The sequence below is a fragment of the Python bivittatus genome, unplaced genomic scaffold (assembly GCF_059951505.1).
Source record: "Python bivittatus isolate LINGU-HERP-01145 unplaced genomic scaffold, Pbiv_v1 ctg000980_np1212, whole genome shotgun sequence".
NCBI lineage: Eukaryota > Metazoa > Chordata > Lepidosauria > Squamata > Pythonidae > Python > Python bivittatus.
Genome location: NW_028277125.1, coordinates 39,653,680 through 39,669,588, shown reverse-complemented (window position 1 = coordinate 39,669,588; position 15,909 = coordinate 39,653,680). Strand labels below are relative to the sequence as shown.

At 39.2% G+C, this 15,909-nt stretch overlaps 1 protein-coding gene across 1 annotated transcript in view; it reads right to left on the bottom strand.

The window, feature by feature from the left end:
- ETV5 (ETS variant transcription factor 5) overlaps positions 1-12,611 on the bottom strand; it is a 48,164-nt gene extending 35,553 nt beyond the window's left edge. The window contains exons 1-5 of the mRNA XM_007420637.3: positions 12,485-12,611; positions 10,709-10,850; positions 10,462-10,549; positions 10,336-10,383; positions 10,032-10,082 (exon numbers count right to left, since the gene is read on the bottom strand). Coding sequence (XP_007420699.1) covers positions 10,032-10,082; positions 10,336-10,383; positions 10,462-10,549; positions 10,709-10,753 — 232 coding nt within the window. The 5' untranslated portion in view covers positions 10,754-10,850; positions 12,485-12,611. The remainder of the gene's footprint in view (positions 1-10,031; positions 10,083-10,335; positions 10,384-10,461; positions 10,550-10,708; positions 10,851-12,484) is intronic.
- Positions 12,612-15,909: the final 3,298 nt, after the last annotated feature.

Below are 15,909 nucleotides of genomic sequence, written 5' to 3'. Positions count from 1 at the left end.
GGACTGAAGCATATATTACACTTATACCAAAGGAGGACACTGACCCACAACAGGTTAAAAATTATAGACCTATATCTCTACTAAATTCAGATTATAAAATTTTTGCTTCAATATTGGCAGAAAGACTAAAAAGATATTTAAATAATTTTATCCATGCCGACCAAAACGGATTTTTGCCAAAGAGACAAATTAAAGACAACATGAGAGTAATTCTGGACACACTGGAATACTATGAGGCACACCCTGAAAAGCAAATGGCCCTGATATTTTTAGACGCACAAAAAGCCTTTGACAACGTGAATTGGCGATTTATGCTACTGCAACTGGAACAAATGGGCTTCGGTAGAAAATTTACCCAAGCCATTGAAACAATATATCATAAACAGACTGCAAAAATCATGATAAATGGAGATTTAACAGAACAGATAGACATAACAAAAGGGACGAGACAAGGTTGTCCACTATCGCCCTTGTTGTTTGTCTTAACACTAGAAGTGTTGAACAGGAATATAAGAGAAGAGAAAGAAATAAAAGGAATGAAGATTAAAAGGAAGAGTACAAATTGCAAGCTTTTGCAGATGACCTAGTATTTATACTAGAGGACCCACTGGAAACAGCACCTAAATTAGTTGAAAAGATAGAAGAATATGGAAAAGTAGCAGGACTAAAAATAAATAAAGACAAAACAAAGATATTAACAAAGAATATGCTAGCAAGGCAAAAGAAAGAATTGGAAGAAGTCTTGGAAATACAGGTTACAAACAGGGTTAAATACCTAGGGATATACATTACACCAAGATGTAGTACATTGAAGGAGGATAATTTTCTTAAACTTAAACGACAGATTGTAATAGATCTGACAAAATGGGAGAATTTACAATTATCAATGACTGGGAGAATATCCACTATTAAGATGAATATATTGCCTAGGATATTATATTTATTCCAGACAATTCCAATTCGTTTAGGGAAAGAGTTTTTTGATGATTTAAATAAAATTGTATTGAAATATATCTGGCAGGGCAAAAAAGCAAGAATAAAGCTTAAATTACTACAAGATGCAAGAGTAAGAGGTGGGTTTGCCTTGCCTAACTGGGAATTATACTATCAGGCGACAAATCTGATGTGGGTAAAGGACTGGATAACTTTAAGAAATAATAGACTATTGACTTTAGAGGGACATGACCTGTTGTTGGGCTGGCATGCTTTCTTATGGTATAAGGGAACGAAAACACAGGGCTACTTTAGAAGGCACTATATTCGAGAGGCATTGTTTTTAAACTGGGAGAAGATAAGAAGACAATATTATTTAAAAGTTCCACGATGGATATCCACTATTGAAGCTTTTTCTTATCCAATAACATATAAAAAGGAACAAACAGTTAGATATACTGAGATATTGAATGAAAAGGGTGAACTTAAAACTATGCAAGCGTTAGAAGAACAAGGTATAAAAATGAACTGGTTTTCATATTTGCAAATACAATCTAGATTTGATAAAGATTTTAAAACAGAAGGTATCTATGATGAGCTGACTGTTTTAGATAAAATTTTGATGGGCACTGATGAAAAGGTGATTAAAAAACTTTATGGACATTTACTAGAATTTAAGATGGAGGAAGAACAGGTTAAAGATACAATGATTGCATGGGGGAAAAATTTTGGATATGGAATTGATTTAGAGAAGTGGCAAAAACTATGGTCTCAAAACTATAAAATGACAATGTCAACTGCATATAAAGAAAACTTGTATAAGATGTTTTATAGGTGGCATTTACCTCCAGCAAGGATTGCGAGAATGTATAAGAACAAGTCTGATAAATGTTGGAAGTGTCATCAGAAGCCCGGTACATATTACCATATGTGGTGGACATGTCCAGAAGCTAAAAGATATTGGATTAAAATCCACACATGGTTGGAAAAAATGACAAAACAACATATAGACTTTAAACCAGAGACATTTCTATTAGGAATTATACCTGAAACATATAGTAAAGAACTGAAATATTTGATTGTAAATGTTTTGACAGCGGCTAGAATTGTATTTGCTAAAAACTGGAAAAATGAAAAAGTACCTATGCAGGAGGAAGTTATTAAGAAAATTATGGAATGTGCAGAGATGAGTAAATTAACATTTGAAATTAGAGAGCAAGAAGATAAGCAATTCTATATGATATGGGATCTGTTTTATCAATGGTTGGATGAAAAGATATAGTAATGTAATAGATCAGCAAATTATATAATAGAAACTTGACAAACTGATGTAAATTACTATATATATATATATATATAATCAATGGATAAAAATGATATAAATCTTATTATGAAAGCTGATGTTATAGACTAGTAACAAATGAATAATAATTGATAATTGATAAATATATAAATATATGTTAGATAGATGACATGAGATTTTATATAAATGATGAGTGAAGACTATGAAAGGATGGCACAAATGATTGGTAACTGGCTGACACACGGTTTAAAATGGAAGATGGTTTTTTTTAATGTTTTTTTATGTTATTGTTTGTATGTGTTTGTTGTAAAAAATAAAAAAAATATATTAAAAAAAAAAAAAAAAAAAACAGTATACCAGGCCCAGTTTAAGATTTTTCTTTCTTCCTAGCGTTTTTCTCAGAGGTGCAGGGTTCGCTTTTTTGGATTAACTGAGTGTTGATCTGTTGGTTGTGATAGGAATTGACCAACCAGCTTGTCGCCCAAGCCTGATGTCTTGGGCTGAGAGAGAGTGACTGGCCCAAAGTCACCCAGCTGGCTTTCACGTCTAAGGTGGGACTAGAACTCACAGTCTCCTGGATTCTAGCCTAAAGCCTTAACCTCTAGACCAAACTGGCTCTTAAACAGTATACCAGGCCCAATTTAAGATGCTGGTACTTATCCCTAGAGCCTTAAATGGCTCTGGACCTGGATATCTGAGACAGTGCCTCATTCAGTACTGACCACACCACAATCTGAGATTTGCTGAGGAGTGACTGCTGATTGTGTGAAGTTGCTAGGCCATATGCTATTGGCAGACCTTCTCAATAGCAGCACCAGGGCTTTGGGAAAAATTCCAGTTGACTTCTCTCTTTGGATTTTTAGAAAATAGCTAAATGTCTATTTACCCTGACAGTCCCTGATACTTGAATCACCCTATCAAAGGTGGTTTTAAATATCTTTACAATTCTTAATAATAATCTTTTGGTTCTAAGGTTATTTTAATCTTTTGAAATTTTAATGACATTTAAATTGTGGTTTTATCATTGGAAGCAACCCTGAGTGTTGTGAGATAGTTATAACAAATAAAACAAATCATCATCTTCCATGCTCTGTTTCCTCACCCTTCTCCATCACAATGTTCAGCCTTCATTCCTCCACCCATTGCTCACCTCTTCAGAATAGTGCATTATTGTATACTATTGGATGTATAATTTATGGAGCTAATGATTACTGAATATAATAGATTAACTGAACAGGAACCAAGTATATTTTTGAGCAAGTATATTTTAACCAAGTATATTTATTCTAGGCAGAAATTGGGGTATTAATTGGGGATGGACTCAGGAGTCACTCTTGGCTTATTTTTTAATTATACTCTATCAAATTTTGAACTTGATGCAAAAATTGCCATGCTTAAGGATGTTTCTAAAATGGATCATGAAAAGAATGACCAGCTATTATTTTTTGTGCATTCTTTCACATTTGTTCTCAGTTAATGAAAATTAATGCTAACTAAAGAGGAACTATTGATTTGGGATGCTCTGAGATTGAGCTCCAAAATATTAATTTTATTAAATGTGATTTTGATGGAAAATTATTTGGCCAACATTGCCTTCTATGAAATTTAAATAAATCCTAGGATTAATTCCTAAATGTTCATATACACATAAACCTGAATAGATGCAAATTTTAGGCAACACTGTGTTCAGCAGGCAAGTACCCCTATTTTTTTTTTAACACCTACAAACCCTCTCTCCCTTGATAGCCAACCTCCTTAACCTGCTGCCCTCCAAATCTGTTGGAGCACAACTTTCATTGTCCTCACCCAACATTGTTTGCTGAGTGGGGATGATGGGAGTTATAGTGCATTCTATCTGGAGCACTGCAGGTTAGAGGAGATGGCTTCATCGCCAATCAATCAATCAATCAATCAATCAATCAATCAATCAGACTGTCTCTCTCTCCTGTGTCAGATCTCTCCATACAAAGGGTCACAGAAATTTGCAATCAAACATTTTAGGAAGCTATCCAGAGCTTGCCTGGGCAGACTGGCTTTTCATATTTCAATTTGGGATAACTTTTCCCTCCCCTGTGTTTAGAAAACAAATGGCTTATGTAAAGATCTGCCGGATGAAAATAAAAACTGGAAAAGGACAAAGCTGGAATTGTTGTTTTTTTTTGATGCCTTCAGGACAGTGTTGACTCCTGGCAACTGCCTGGACTAGTCCCCGCAGTTTCCTTGGCAAGGTTTTTCCCAAGTGGTTTGCCATTGCCCCCTTCCTAGGGCTGAGAAAGACTGACTGGCCCAAGGTCACCCAGCTGGCTTTATGCCTAAGGCGGGTCTAGAACTCATGGTCTCCCGGTTTCTAGCCTGGTACCTCAGCCACTACACCAGACTGGCTCTCCCAGCCATATCTAGCCTTCTTTATAGCACTCCTTGACAACATTCCATTGGACTGAAAGGAAAAAGGGAAATAGTGCTCTGTAGTACATCTGTGCCAAACTGAATTCTTACTGAAACTCTCCAAATACATCTCAGATAAGTGACAGTTAAGGATTTTTTTGGGGGGGGTGCCTTCGTGTCAGTGTTGACTCCTGTAGACTGCCTGGATAAGTCCCTCCAGTTTTCTTGGCAAGGTTTTTCAGAAGTGGTTTGCCATTGTCTCCTTCCTAGGGTTGAGAGAGAGTGATTGGCCCAAGGTCATCCAGCTGGCTTTGTGCCTAAAGCAGGACTAGAACTCACGGTCTCCTGTTTTCTAGCCTGGACCAAACTGGAATACTTATATAAAAAAGGAGCCCCTGAAGTAAGAAGGAAAAGCCTGATTTTCAAATAAAGCTGCCCCCTTCCTAACATAGCCTGCCATTGCTTGGATGCTTAAAGAGATGGTTTTGGAGTGCTCTGGGACCTCCAGGCTTAAAAATCAAAGCCCCATTGCAGTTTAAAGGCCTAATGGACAAATTAAAACAATTATTTAAATAGCATGGCCACTTATCCTAAGGTACATTCTGCTGAACAATGCTGGGCAGGAAGACAACAACCATGGACAGATGAACATCTGATTCAGATCTGTGGATCCTGATTCAGAAAATAATATACTGTACAGACAGTCCTCTATTTATGAACTTTCGAGTTATGAACTTTTGCCAATATGAACAAACCTGTCTGCAACTCCAACCTAGAAGTTCCCAGAAGGCAGGAAAGGGTTAGTTTGCATACACTTGGTAGCACCATCATGTGTTGGGAGGCTGAGCACTTTATACTTGGTTGGACTTACAAACAAAATGAACCTACAAACAGCCTTTTGGAATGTAACCTTGGAATGTAAAGGACTATCTGTACATCCCTGGAGTTACTTCTGAGCAGATGAAGATCAGTTTAAATCTGGCACTCCAAAAATATTTAAAAAGCCTACAATAACAAGCTAAGAAGAAAAAAAATGAAATTATGTTTTTTCTTAGATACTCCTAGGAAACACTGAAACTTAATCCATTACTGCAATCTGCAATGTTTAGAGCCCCGCTAGATAAAAAGAATTACAAATGGCAGGAAAGTGCATCTTGAAGCATGCAGTATTGCGTCTGCATCCCATGCCAACACCCAATGAAAAGAGTTCTGTAGTGCCTTGAAATTATACTGTTAACACACACACACACATGCCTTTGTATGTCTGCATACACCTACTGAGAAAGTATATGTTCTAATATCCCCACTATAATTAGAACCTGAAAAGACAAGTGAGCGGTACAGCTACAGGATGTGTCTCAACACGTCGAAGCAGGGAGAAAGTCAGGAATGTAAGATTATTTGAGTGAGTGGCGTCCTGGGTTTTTATCTTGCCTACTGTGCACAGGTAGCAAAGCGAGCCAATAATGCTGAAACAGCACCAGGTGTGTTGTACATATAGTGCTTTGTGCCGGTGTAGCTCTGCCCTATTCTCTGATGCCACAGTAGAGTCACCCGTAAGCTGCCTTTAGCAGGAAGTTGCTCAGTACAGTTAGAAAGAATTGCAAAGACTTGCCTCTTCTCATTTGACTTTTCCTACATAAATCAAATGAGCCAAAACAAATAACTAGCTGAATCGTGTGACGCAACTAGACTACACCATATTACGAGGTCACATGCTAACTCCCCCCTCCCCTTACTGAAAAACTCCTACATATAGAAAATTAGGGCATCAAAGGCAAGGCAACCTTAAAACAACTTCATTTAAAGTAAACTGTAACACAAATAAATGTACCCCACTTCCTGATGGGGGAGAAGAAATGCATTTCTTTACCTTTAATGCCAAACAGAACAGTCCAGCAGAAGCAGAACTAAACAGTTCTTCTGACCTAGGCCAGTAATAAATTGCCAATTTTCAATGTAATTTTAATGACCAGCGCACATTTTGGAGCAAGCCCACATTGCAGGCTGTAAAACAGAGCTATAGCCAAAGTATTCCCAATGGCCCAAATGAAGCAATTCATACATCTAAATGAAAAACATTTGGAAATTAGGGGAAAAGTGCTTAGGTATTCTGTTCTGTTGCTCTTATTCAGAAAGAACAGACAGATAATTCTTCTTCTGGGGTGGGGAGGGGAGAGATCTTCCTAATTTAGAACTATTGGCAGAGACACATATGGCTTCCCGTGTTGCTTCTCCATAACTGTGCACAAAAGTTTCAGAGCTTTGCTTAATTTCTATGAAGGCAAGCAGCAGTTTTGCTTTATTTTTTTATTTTTATTTATTTATTAAAAATTATTTAAAATGCCTGCATTTAAGCCTCCATGAGTGGTCTTTGCATCTCACCTTTACCACTATGGGGTATTCCAGGGCAGTTCACATTCATAGGATCCAATGAAGTAATGAAGTATAAGACGTCTGCTGGGGGTACAAAGTTATGCTCGCTCTTTTAAAAGTTTGTAAATGGTCATCCAGCAGTGCAATTGTGCAGATGGGGCAAAAAAAGAGAGAAGTTTTGTCATGAGTAATATCAGAAGCACCATCCAATGGGTGTGTCCCACAACACAGTGCTAATTATGCATTTATGTTACAATGTTAGCCTAGGAAAATAAACTTTTTTCCTTAAATCAAATGGTTACCGTGGAGGAAACAATTTGGAAGCAGTACAACAAATGCTATCAACTGTATCTTTCTTCATCAAAAAAAGAGGAAATGCATATTAAGATGCTAGCACTCGAAAAAAATTGGGACAGTAAGATCAAAAATACTTTTTTTAAGTGAAAAAAGAAGACAAGCACCTTAACTTATAGCAGCCTATTTCAACTTGCTTTCTTCTGTGAACTAAGCTGTATCTAGGACATCTGGAAAGCACTAGATTGGGGGGAACTACTTATAGTTGCTATTCTTACTGTTTAACAGTTAGTCTTAAACTAGAGGAAGATATGCAGAGAGACATACTGGTGCCTTTTCTTTCTTAAAAATTATACTTCAAAAATTCTATCTGAACAGGTATTCAAGAACTTGAATTCATGCAATTACATAATCAGAAGCATCAACAGGGGAAAAAAAAGTCCCTCAACATCATCTCCCCAGAACTTAAAATACATTTGAAACATGCTAATCCCACACATAGCACACAGACATTTATAACAAGGACAGAATCAACTGCATCCTTAATAACTCCAACACAATACACATTCACTTGGCATCAAGCCCACCAGTTTAAATGGGACTTATTTCTAAGTAAATATGTTTATGATTAACACAACAGTCATACAAGTTGATTTTTGTGCCAGAATCCACAGTAATAATTTTAACCATGAATCATACACTATAAATCTGTGCCATGTTAACAGAGCTCCAAAAATGCTTTCAGTGTGCAAATGGTGCCCCCTTTAATGTATTTCCTACATTATTCCTGTCCTTTATAGCAAGCCTTACTGTCACTGAATTTCACAAATGCAAGAGGGACCTTGACCTGTAGATTTTCCTCCCCAGATTACTTTTCTAAGAAAAGTAATACTCAACTCTCCTCAAATGACTATTGCATCTGGTAGTGAATTTTAATAGAACTGTATTTTAAATAAATGTTTAATTTAGACTGCTGACCAGTTGGAACCTGGAGGTGCTTAGCTTGACATTCCAGGGCATCATGTGCCCCCTGGAAACCTCTGTCACAGCCCCTAGAGATCTCCAAAAGGCATTACTGAATTGAACTTTTAATGTGATTGAAGGAGAAAATTATGAAATTAATGCCTGGAGAGTAGCCATATTAATTATATTTAATTTTAATTAAATTTAACACAAAATAAGTTAACTCAAATTTTTGCTCTGCTCCATCAGCTACTTTTAGGCTGTGATCCTCAAAAGCTTGGGTACCCCTATTGTAGAGCATAGATTTTTGAACAATTTAATTAGAGATAATATAAAAAAAATCCAAACCCAGAAGGATTTATCACTGCATTACCAGACAAATTACTATTCCAGGCAAAAAGCCATTCATTCATATGTAAAGCTGCTTCCAATGGAAATTGTTCCTGCCATTAACTTGGTTGTCATGGATGGTGATCACCATTAGTATATTCTTGGCTTCCCCAACCCAAGAAAGCTAGGTTTACTGGGGAGACCAATCATTTAGGAGAAGACATTTGGTTTTTCATACGATCCTTCAGGTTCCGGGCTGGCAAAGCCTGCCGAGAGGTATCTGAGCACATCTCTGCCAGCAACACATCCTCCCACACAGCCTAACTTCAGTTTCTACTGCTCCCAGCAAGAACTGGAAGGGCTGGGCTAGAATGTCAACACAGGGAGAAAAATTCTGACTCCAGGCTCCCTTTCATTGCAAAAGGATGGAAGGGAAGGGACACACACACACACACTCTTTCACACATACACACACACAAACACACACACGAGCAAACCCTAGCAAACATGTTGCCTGTCTGGAGAAGCTCTCATGGCAACTTTCCCATTCACTTCAAAGTAATCAAAAGACAATAATTAACATGCATTTACTGTAGCACAAGATAACTACTGCATGCTGCGACAGAGCTGAAATCAAGAATCCGTTCCTCTGCAGGCTATGTTTTCTTGCCTTCAAATACTGTTGGCAACCAGAACAGCTAAGCAATTTAAAAAATAAAAAATAAAAGAAGCCCCCTGCCCCAAATGAATACTGTCTGAGTAATGTTTTCATCTTAAGTTTAAGAACATCATTTCTTGCAGTACGTCAAGACCACAGCTGAAAACTATGCAGGAAACATGCTTGTATTAGGGGTAAAAACAGGCCCAGGAATTGATTATTAAACCCTGCAGGCAAGGAAGAAATCTCTTGGTGATGCAGCGGGAGGACTCTGGTAGCTGCCTTCACAGAGTTGCTGCTTGCCAATGACTAATACTTCCTAAAGCTGCTCAAGTTTCACCAGCAAAGCTTTGTCCTTCATGAGCTATGGCTATAATAGCCAGGAAAGTCACTGAGGGAATTAGAGGCACAGGGCTGGTGAGAGTGCTCTTGTGCTCACTGGCAAATGGATTTTAATATCTTTTACATTATGAAGTATTCATGGGGGTTTGAAAGGGTTCTGCAGAAATCAAGGTTAAGGCACAGCCTCAGAGTTCTCACACAAATATTCCCACGTTCTTCAGTGAAAGCAATGCCATTAACAGAGCCTCCAGCACCATACCTTTCTATTTATTCCCATCCCTTCCAAGTGACAAGGCTCCGCAAACCCCGTGCACATGCGCACACCGGAATTGCATTCTGTTAGTAAAGGCGATACACAAACACAAAGACCAAGGGAACAAATCACGTATTTTGTAATGTTTTGTAGTCTTCAGGACAAGTAAATCAAAGAGCAAGAATGTGACTTACAGTTATCAGACTGGAAATCTGGTACAAACTGTTCATCATCAGGAACTTGGGCTACAAAAATGAAAAAATGACACGCTATTTAGTTTCCTGTTTACAAAGAAACTGGGTATCTGTTAAGTAAACAGACCAACTCCAAGTATTTTAGAAGTTAAAACTGAGATCAATATTAAAGACCATACATTTGCATGCATTACAAATAGGCATAGAAAAGGCCACACCATGGCAACAAGTCCAACAGCTAACTATAAGCAAGAGCTGACAAAGAACAATAAAGATGTAGAAAGTTATATCAATGGGGATTTACCTTCAGCTAACCAAGCCTCCTGAAGCTGACTGAGATCTTGAAACAATTCTGAAAGAAAATAAGAAAGGCTACTAAAAAGTTAGGAAAAATGTTTGTGTGTGTTATTAAGAATGGTAGTGATTCTACCTTCAGAATCATGAGCCAGATCAGTGTCTTGAAATTTCCTTTTTCTCTCATTCACTGGCCTTCCACGACATTCATCTGTGCAAAGTTTCTGGTAAAAGCAAAGAAATATAGCTACAGAGGGCAAATAGTCAAATAACAAATAAATAAATAAAACACGGCACAAAAACAGGGAGGAGGTGGTGGTAGAGAAATGTCATGCCCGAAGAAAACTGAGTTCTATAAATATATATAACCATACGAGACATACCCCAGGAACCATGAAAGGGACTTGCTGGTCATAAAAGCCATCCATTGTGTTTGCAGATTCTTAAATATTCCTTTGAATGGTTTTAGCATTGAGCAATTCCAGGATAAGAAGGGTTCACAATCTAGCTCTGGCAGATTTAAGACTGGAGAGAAGAGAGAGAATTAAAAAAACAACAACAACCTTTAGACCATCTTAACAGACTTCATCTAACAGCATTTGAGTATAATTTGAAAGTTTTAAGGATTAACTGTTGTACTCCCTGTTACAGTATTTTTCTTCAGTTCAGCTAAGCTAGTTTTTATTATATTTGTTCATATATTTACCATCATCTTATTTTTCTTTGTAAACCAACAGACCAAAGGTCCCAACTTCATTGGTGATGTCACAGGCTTGCTATGGAAACAATTATGACACCACAAAAAGCAAATTCCAACTACAAAGGGATGTATTACAAACCAAAGGGTCATAGGATTTCAAGTTCATTTTCCTTTCTACATGGTCCAGAGCTAGAATATAAATAGCAACAAGTGCAAAGGAAATCAATTCTGCTGTATAAGAGCTCAGCTTTCAGATGAAAGATACCTATGTGTAACTGTTCTAGATAACAGAGAAAGCAACTGTTTGGAACCTGACCATGAACTAACAAGTTTCTTCCCATTCAACTTTATTTACTTCCCACAAAATAAATTCAGGAATGACACCCTTTTATGTATTCTTGTTTTAGCAAAACAGTACCAAGAAATCTCAGATAATTTATTGCTTAAACACACCCTGTAACAGAAATCTCTATGACACGAGAGAGGGCACTAAATAACTCAGCTCTTGTTCTGTTGATGCAACTTTCAAGGCTTTAAGTAGCCACGTCTCTATCCTGGCAGATCAACTGCTGCAGATTGTTCCTAAATGTCAGCAAGAAAATACAGAAATTGCCCCCTACGAATTCTAGAGATAACCCCAAATTTCTAAATTACCTCGTCGATTTTAAGTAAAACGTTTGACATTTAAAGCAATAACTAAAAGATAAAATAGCATATTCACTGCTTCGCATTTTGCATTTTAGCCGCCGTTTTCCTTCTCTCTTGACTCCTCTGTGAAAAACCTTTCACACAGCCAAACAATACTGTTACCATCTCCTCCCCCGCGCCGCGCGCGAATCTGGCCTAAGTTTTATGAATGGCAGAGCAAACAACCAGAGCAGGTATAGCGTAACTAGAACCCTAGCGCAGGGCCTCCTTCACAATAACAAGGGACACACTCCATTCATTAAACGCCTTCAGATATACCACCCCCTTCCCCGTGCAGAACGCCGCGAAAAGATTCAGCCCCCGCCCCCGCACTCATGGCTCCATTCACACAAAACCAGCTCCATTCATAAAATCGCCCACATTCACAAAAAAAAAAAAAAAAAGGAAAAAAAAACACCAATCCTCCCAGCGGAGCCAGTGCCTGCTGCAGCCAGTGGCGGCGCGGCTGTACAGTTTTCCCTCGCAATTCTTCGCCATACTGTCTCTTCCAAGCACTCTTGCAACCCTTGATCCCATTCCATCCCGAGATCCAGCCCTATCACAGCAGACTCCAGTGGACTTTATTAAGACGCAACGGTATTCTCTGCATATCCGGCAATCCTCAGCATCTTGCAGACCCAAGCACCTGTCCCCCGAAAACCTCCTGCCGCCCACCCGATCTCATTAGTCCACGGACCCCCACAGCTTAGCATCCTCGGCCCAGATTCTGAGCCCCGAACCGTGAGGCTAAACGAACGTTGCCCCTCCTCACCTGCCGTTAGAACTATCGCGCTGCCGCTGTGCAGTCGCTAGAAGCCCTGTGTCGTCTTCGGGCTGCTGTCCAAGCCCCCGAGCGGCCTCCAGAGCCCGCCTCGCCCTGGCCCCCCATTGGCCCGCAACCCTGCCACAGCCTGTCAATCACAGCTTGTTTACCCTACCAGGCACCCAATGGCACTCGTATGTCAGAACACCTCCCAGAGCAATCCTAAGCCCGCCTCTCGGCAACAATGAACGGCCTAACTTTTTTTTTCATCCGGGAAATATAGCCAATCAAGTCGGCCTTAATTTACATATTTTTGTTGAGAAGTCTTTTCATTCATAAAAAAGGAGAGAAAAAAATACCTCGCGTTCCGAGGGCGAGGCAGACACCGGGAAAGATTTAAAGCGATCGCTCACCACGGCGGCATTTTGCTTGCTGCGTTACGAAGCGACTTTCGGCCGATCTCACTGGCCTACCCATAGTTTGTGTTTGTGTTTGCATTCTTGCCTCAAAGTAGAGAGTTTGACGGACGAAGAAAAATCACTGCAGGAAGTGCCCGAGATCGTATTATATTATATTATATTATATTATATTATATTATATTATATTATATTATATTATATTATATTATATTATATTATATTATATTATATTATATTATATTACAATGTCTGCATCCTCTGAAAGCGCTTAGAGGAAAAGCCCACCTCAAAATCGTGGCCGCTGTTCCCTGCTGCTTTTGGGTTTGGCGTTCCTAATATCCTCGGGTGTTCGGGACGACGCTGCAAACCGCGAGTGTTCCGCTCCCTCGCCCCGGTCGTCCCGCCCTCTGTCCCGCTAAACCCACGGGCTGCGCCGTGCTGGGCTGCCATACTGGAAGCCCGCTCATGTCGGCCGGCAGGTGTCTTCCGAATCGGCAGGAGTGAAATGTGGATTTGCCACAGACCGGCAGGCAGCTCTTTAAAGCTCTTTACGATCTTTCTTTACTGCTTGAACAACAACAGTCTCGAGTCTGCCTGAAAAGAACGCGGGCAGCATTGGAAATCCGCCGCCTGCTTCCCCGCACGGTTCTGCCTGTCGGGGGGACTTTGGGAAGCCGCTCAGCGGTCCTGGAGTCACGTCACTTCTCACTTGCTCGTGGACACGTCCCGGCTCCTGGGTTGAGTCCTGGCATCTGGAAATGGGCGCAGGGCTGAGCCTAAACGATGAAGCACAACGCTTGGGGTGGGCGTTTGAGCGGACAGCGCCCCTTCCTGGTCGGGTCATTATTTCTGTTTCCAGACATACGGCAGGACCTTCCATGCTGAGGCCCCCAGATGCTTTCCCCAGGGAAATTCACTCAGCTCCGTTTTTACACTTCTCTCCCAGGCACCAGGCAGAACACAGCAACAGGCCTTGGGGGATGTTGTGCAGTATCTGAATAGCCAGTTGGTGGGTGCTGCTCTTGGCTGGATGTTGATTGCCCAATACTGTCTTTCAATCATACTCTAAATTGTGCTTAAAGTTTGTGTTTGCCATTATGGAGCTGTTGCAAATTTTATCAGTTTGGGGAGTGGTTTGTCTGAAATAGAAAAATGCCATAAAGATACATAACTTATGAATCATAGTGCAGAGGGGGACAGAAAGAGGCAATCAGCCAATAGAGTTCCATAGATTTATATTTAAACTTATGGTGAAGCCAACAAAAATGACTATTTTGAATGTACCGGACACGGGCCTGTTTAGGAAGAAATAGTTGAGTTTAGCTAATTGTTGACATCATGACACTTAAAACACAGCACTGTTTATATGAAGTGGTTATATTTTATAATGGATCCTTATGGGACAGAGGTTGACATATTCTGTTTTGAAAGATTTCATTGGTTTTTGCAGATGCTTAAATTTTCTTAAATTATATACAGATGGTTTGGAAATTTACAGATGGACAAAGGAAATGAATATTGTGTGGTTTCACGGTCACAGAAAGATTGATATACTACAATACTTGAAGGATACTCATTCTTTGTCAATTATACAGTGGTCTGAGGATCTGACCTCTCCTTCTATATTTGAATGAGCATTTACTGCAAAGAGTCTTATTTGAAAGACTGCTTCCATTGTGAAGATAATAATCAGGAAGGTCTCACTGGTTTGAGGCAACACAGAAGTAGTCGAGATCACCATTGGCAATGTGGGCTCCAAATGTTTTGGTCAATAACTCTTATATGCCCTAGCCAACAAGGCCAATAAAGGGAGTGATGACAATTATAATTCCAATTTCTTACATCCATTTAGTCATAGCAACAAAACAGCTCTGCTGCCCTCACCCCCAAACATACAGAAAGATTGAGACAATCCCATTTAAGAGATAACTGTTCAATGACCAGACTCTTTCTGGTCTTTATTTCATTTTTCTGTTTTTTAAAAGAAACCTTGTTTTTAATACTTATGTTTGTTATTATAAAGCATTGCTGGTTTCATTGTGTTAATTTTATTTAAAATCCCCACCCCTCAGTATTCCTCTGGGAGGAAGAATGGTATAAGAAAAAAAAAGTGAGTAATCAAAGGTTGACATTTAATGAAAGGGCTATGTTTTCTGATCAGTTACGGTACTGAAAAATAAATGCTAAGTACATGTCTTTTGTACCAGGCTTTGATTGGTAAGATGAGGGTATCAAAAACCAAAATAACTCCTGCAAGTTTGAATTTGTCTGATTCTTATGGTCTTTGATGGCTTAAAACAACACACATGATTAGACATCTGTTTAGGGATATTAGCCATATAGTCAGACACAAAACGTCTATGTTCAAAGGCATATATTTCATATTATGAGATTATGGAAGCAAATAAGAAGATGAGTATCAACATGTAGCCCTTTTGTGAGTTTCCTGGAAACATCCGGCCATTCACTATGGGCAATAGAATAGTGAGCCAGATGGACTTGGCATTATTACAGTACATGCAGTTTTAAGTGTTCAAGCAAAATTATTTACGGTCACTTCCCCACCATAGTTTTTCTATTTCTCATTCCCAATCTTACATGAACCATGAAGATGGTATGAAGCTAACCTGGAACCATCTTCACCTGTGAACATGTCTAAGCCACTCAGTTAACTGTCTAGCTAACCAACAGAGTGTAAGGAATGGCGTTTGATTATTGCCCCCGAGCCACCCTGACTCACAGAGTTGCAAAAATCCCCTTACATTTATTCTATGCAAAAATAGTTAAAAAAGAAAAATAGCAGCATTCCCCCACCCATGTTGCTATGATGGTAAGGCATCACAGTGTGTGTGTGTGTGTGTGTGTCTAAATATATATATATATTCTCAGAACCAGCCAACATTATATACTTGCATGGATCCAAGGCGATTTTTGAACTGCTACAATGTTCTAATGTTAAGATGCCCTCAGAAGAGATCCTGAGGGTGGACTTTTGGTTTATCCCTAACTTGGCAT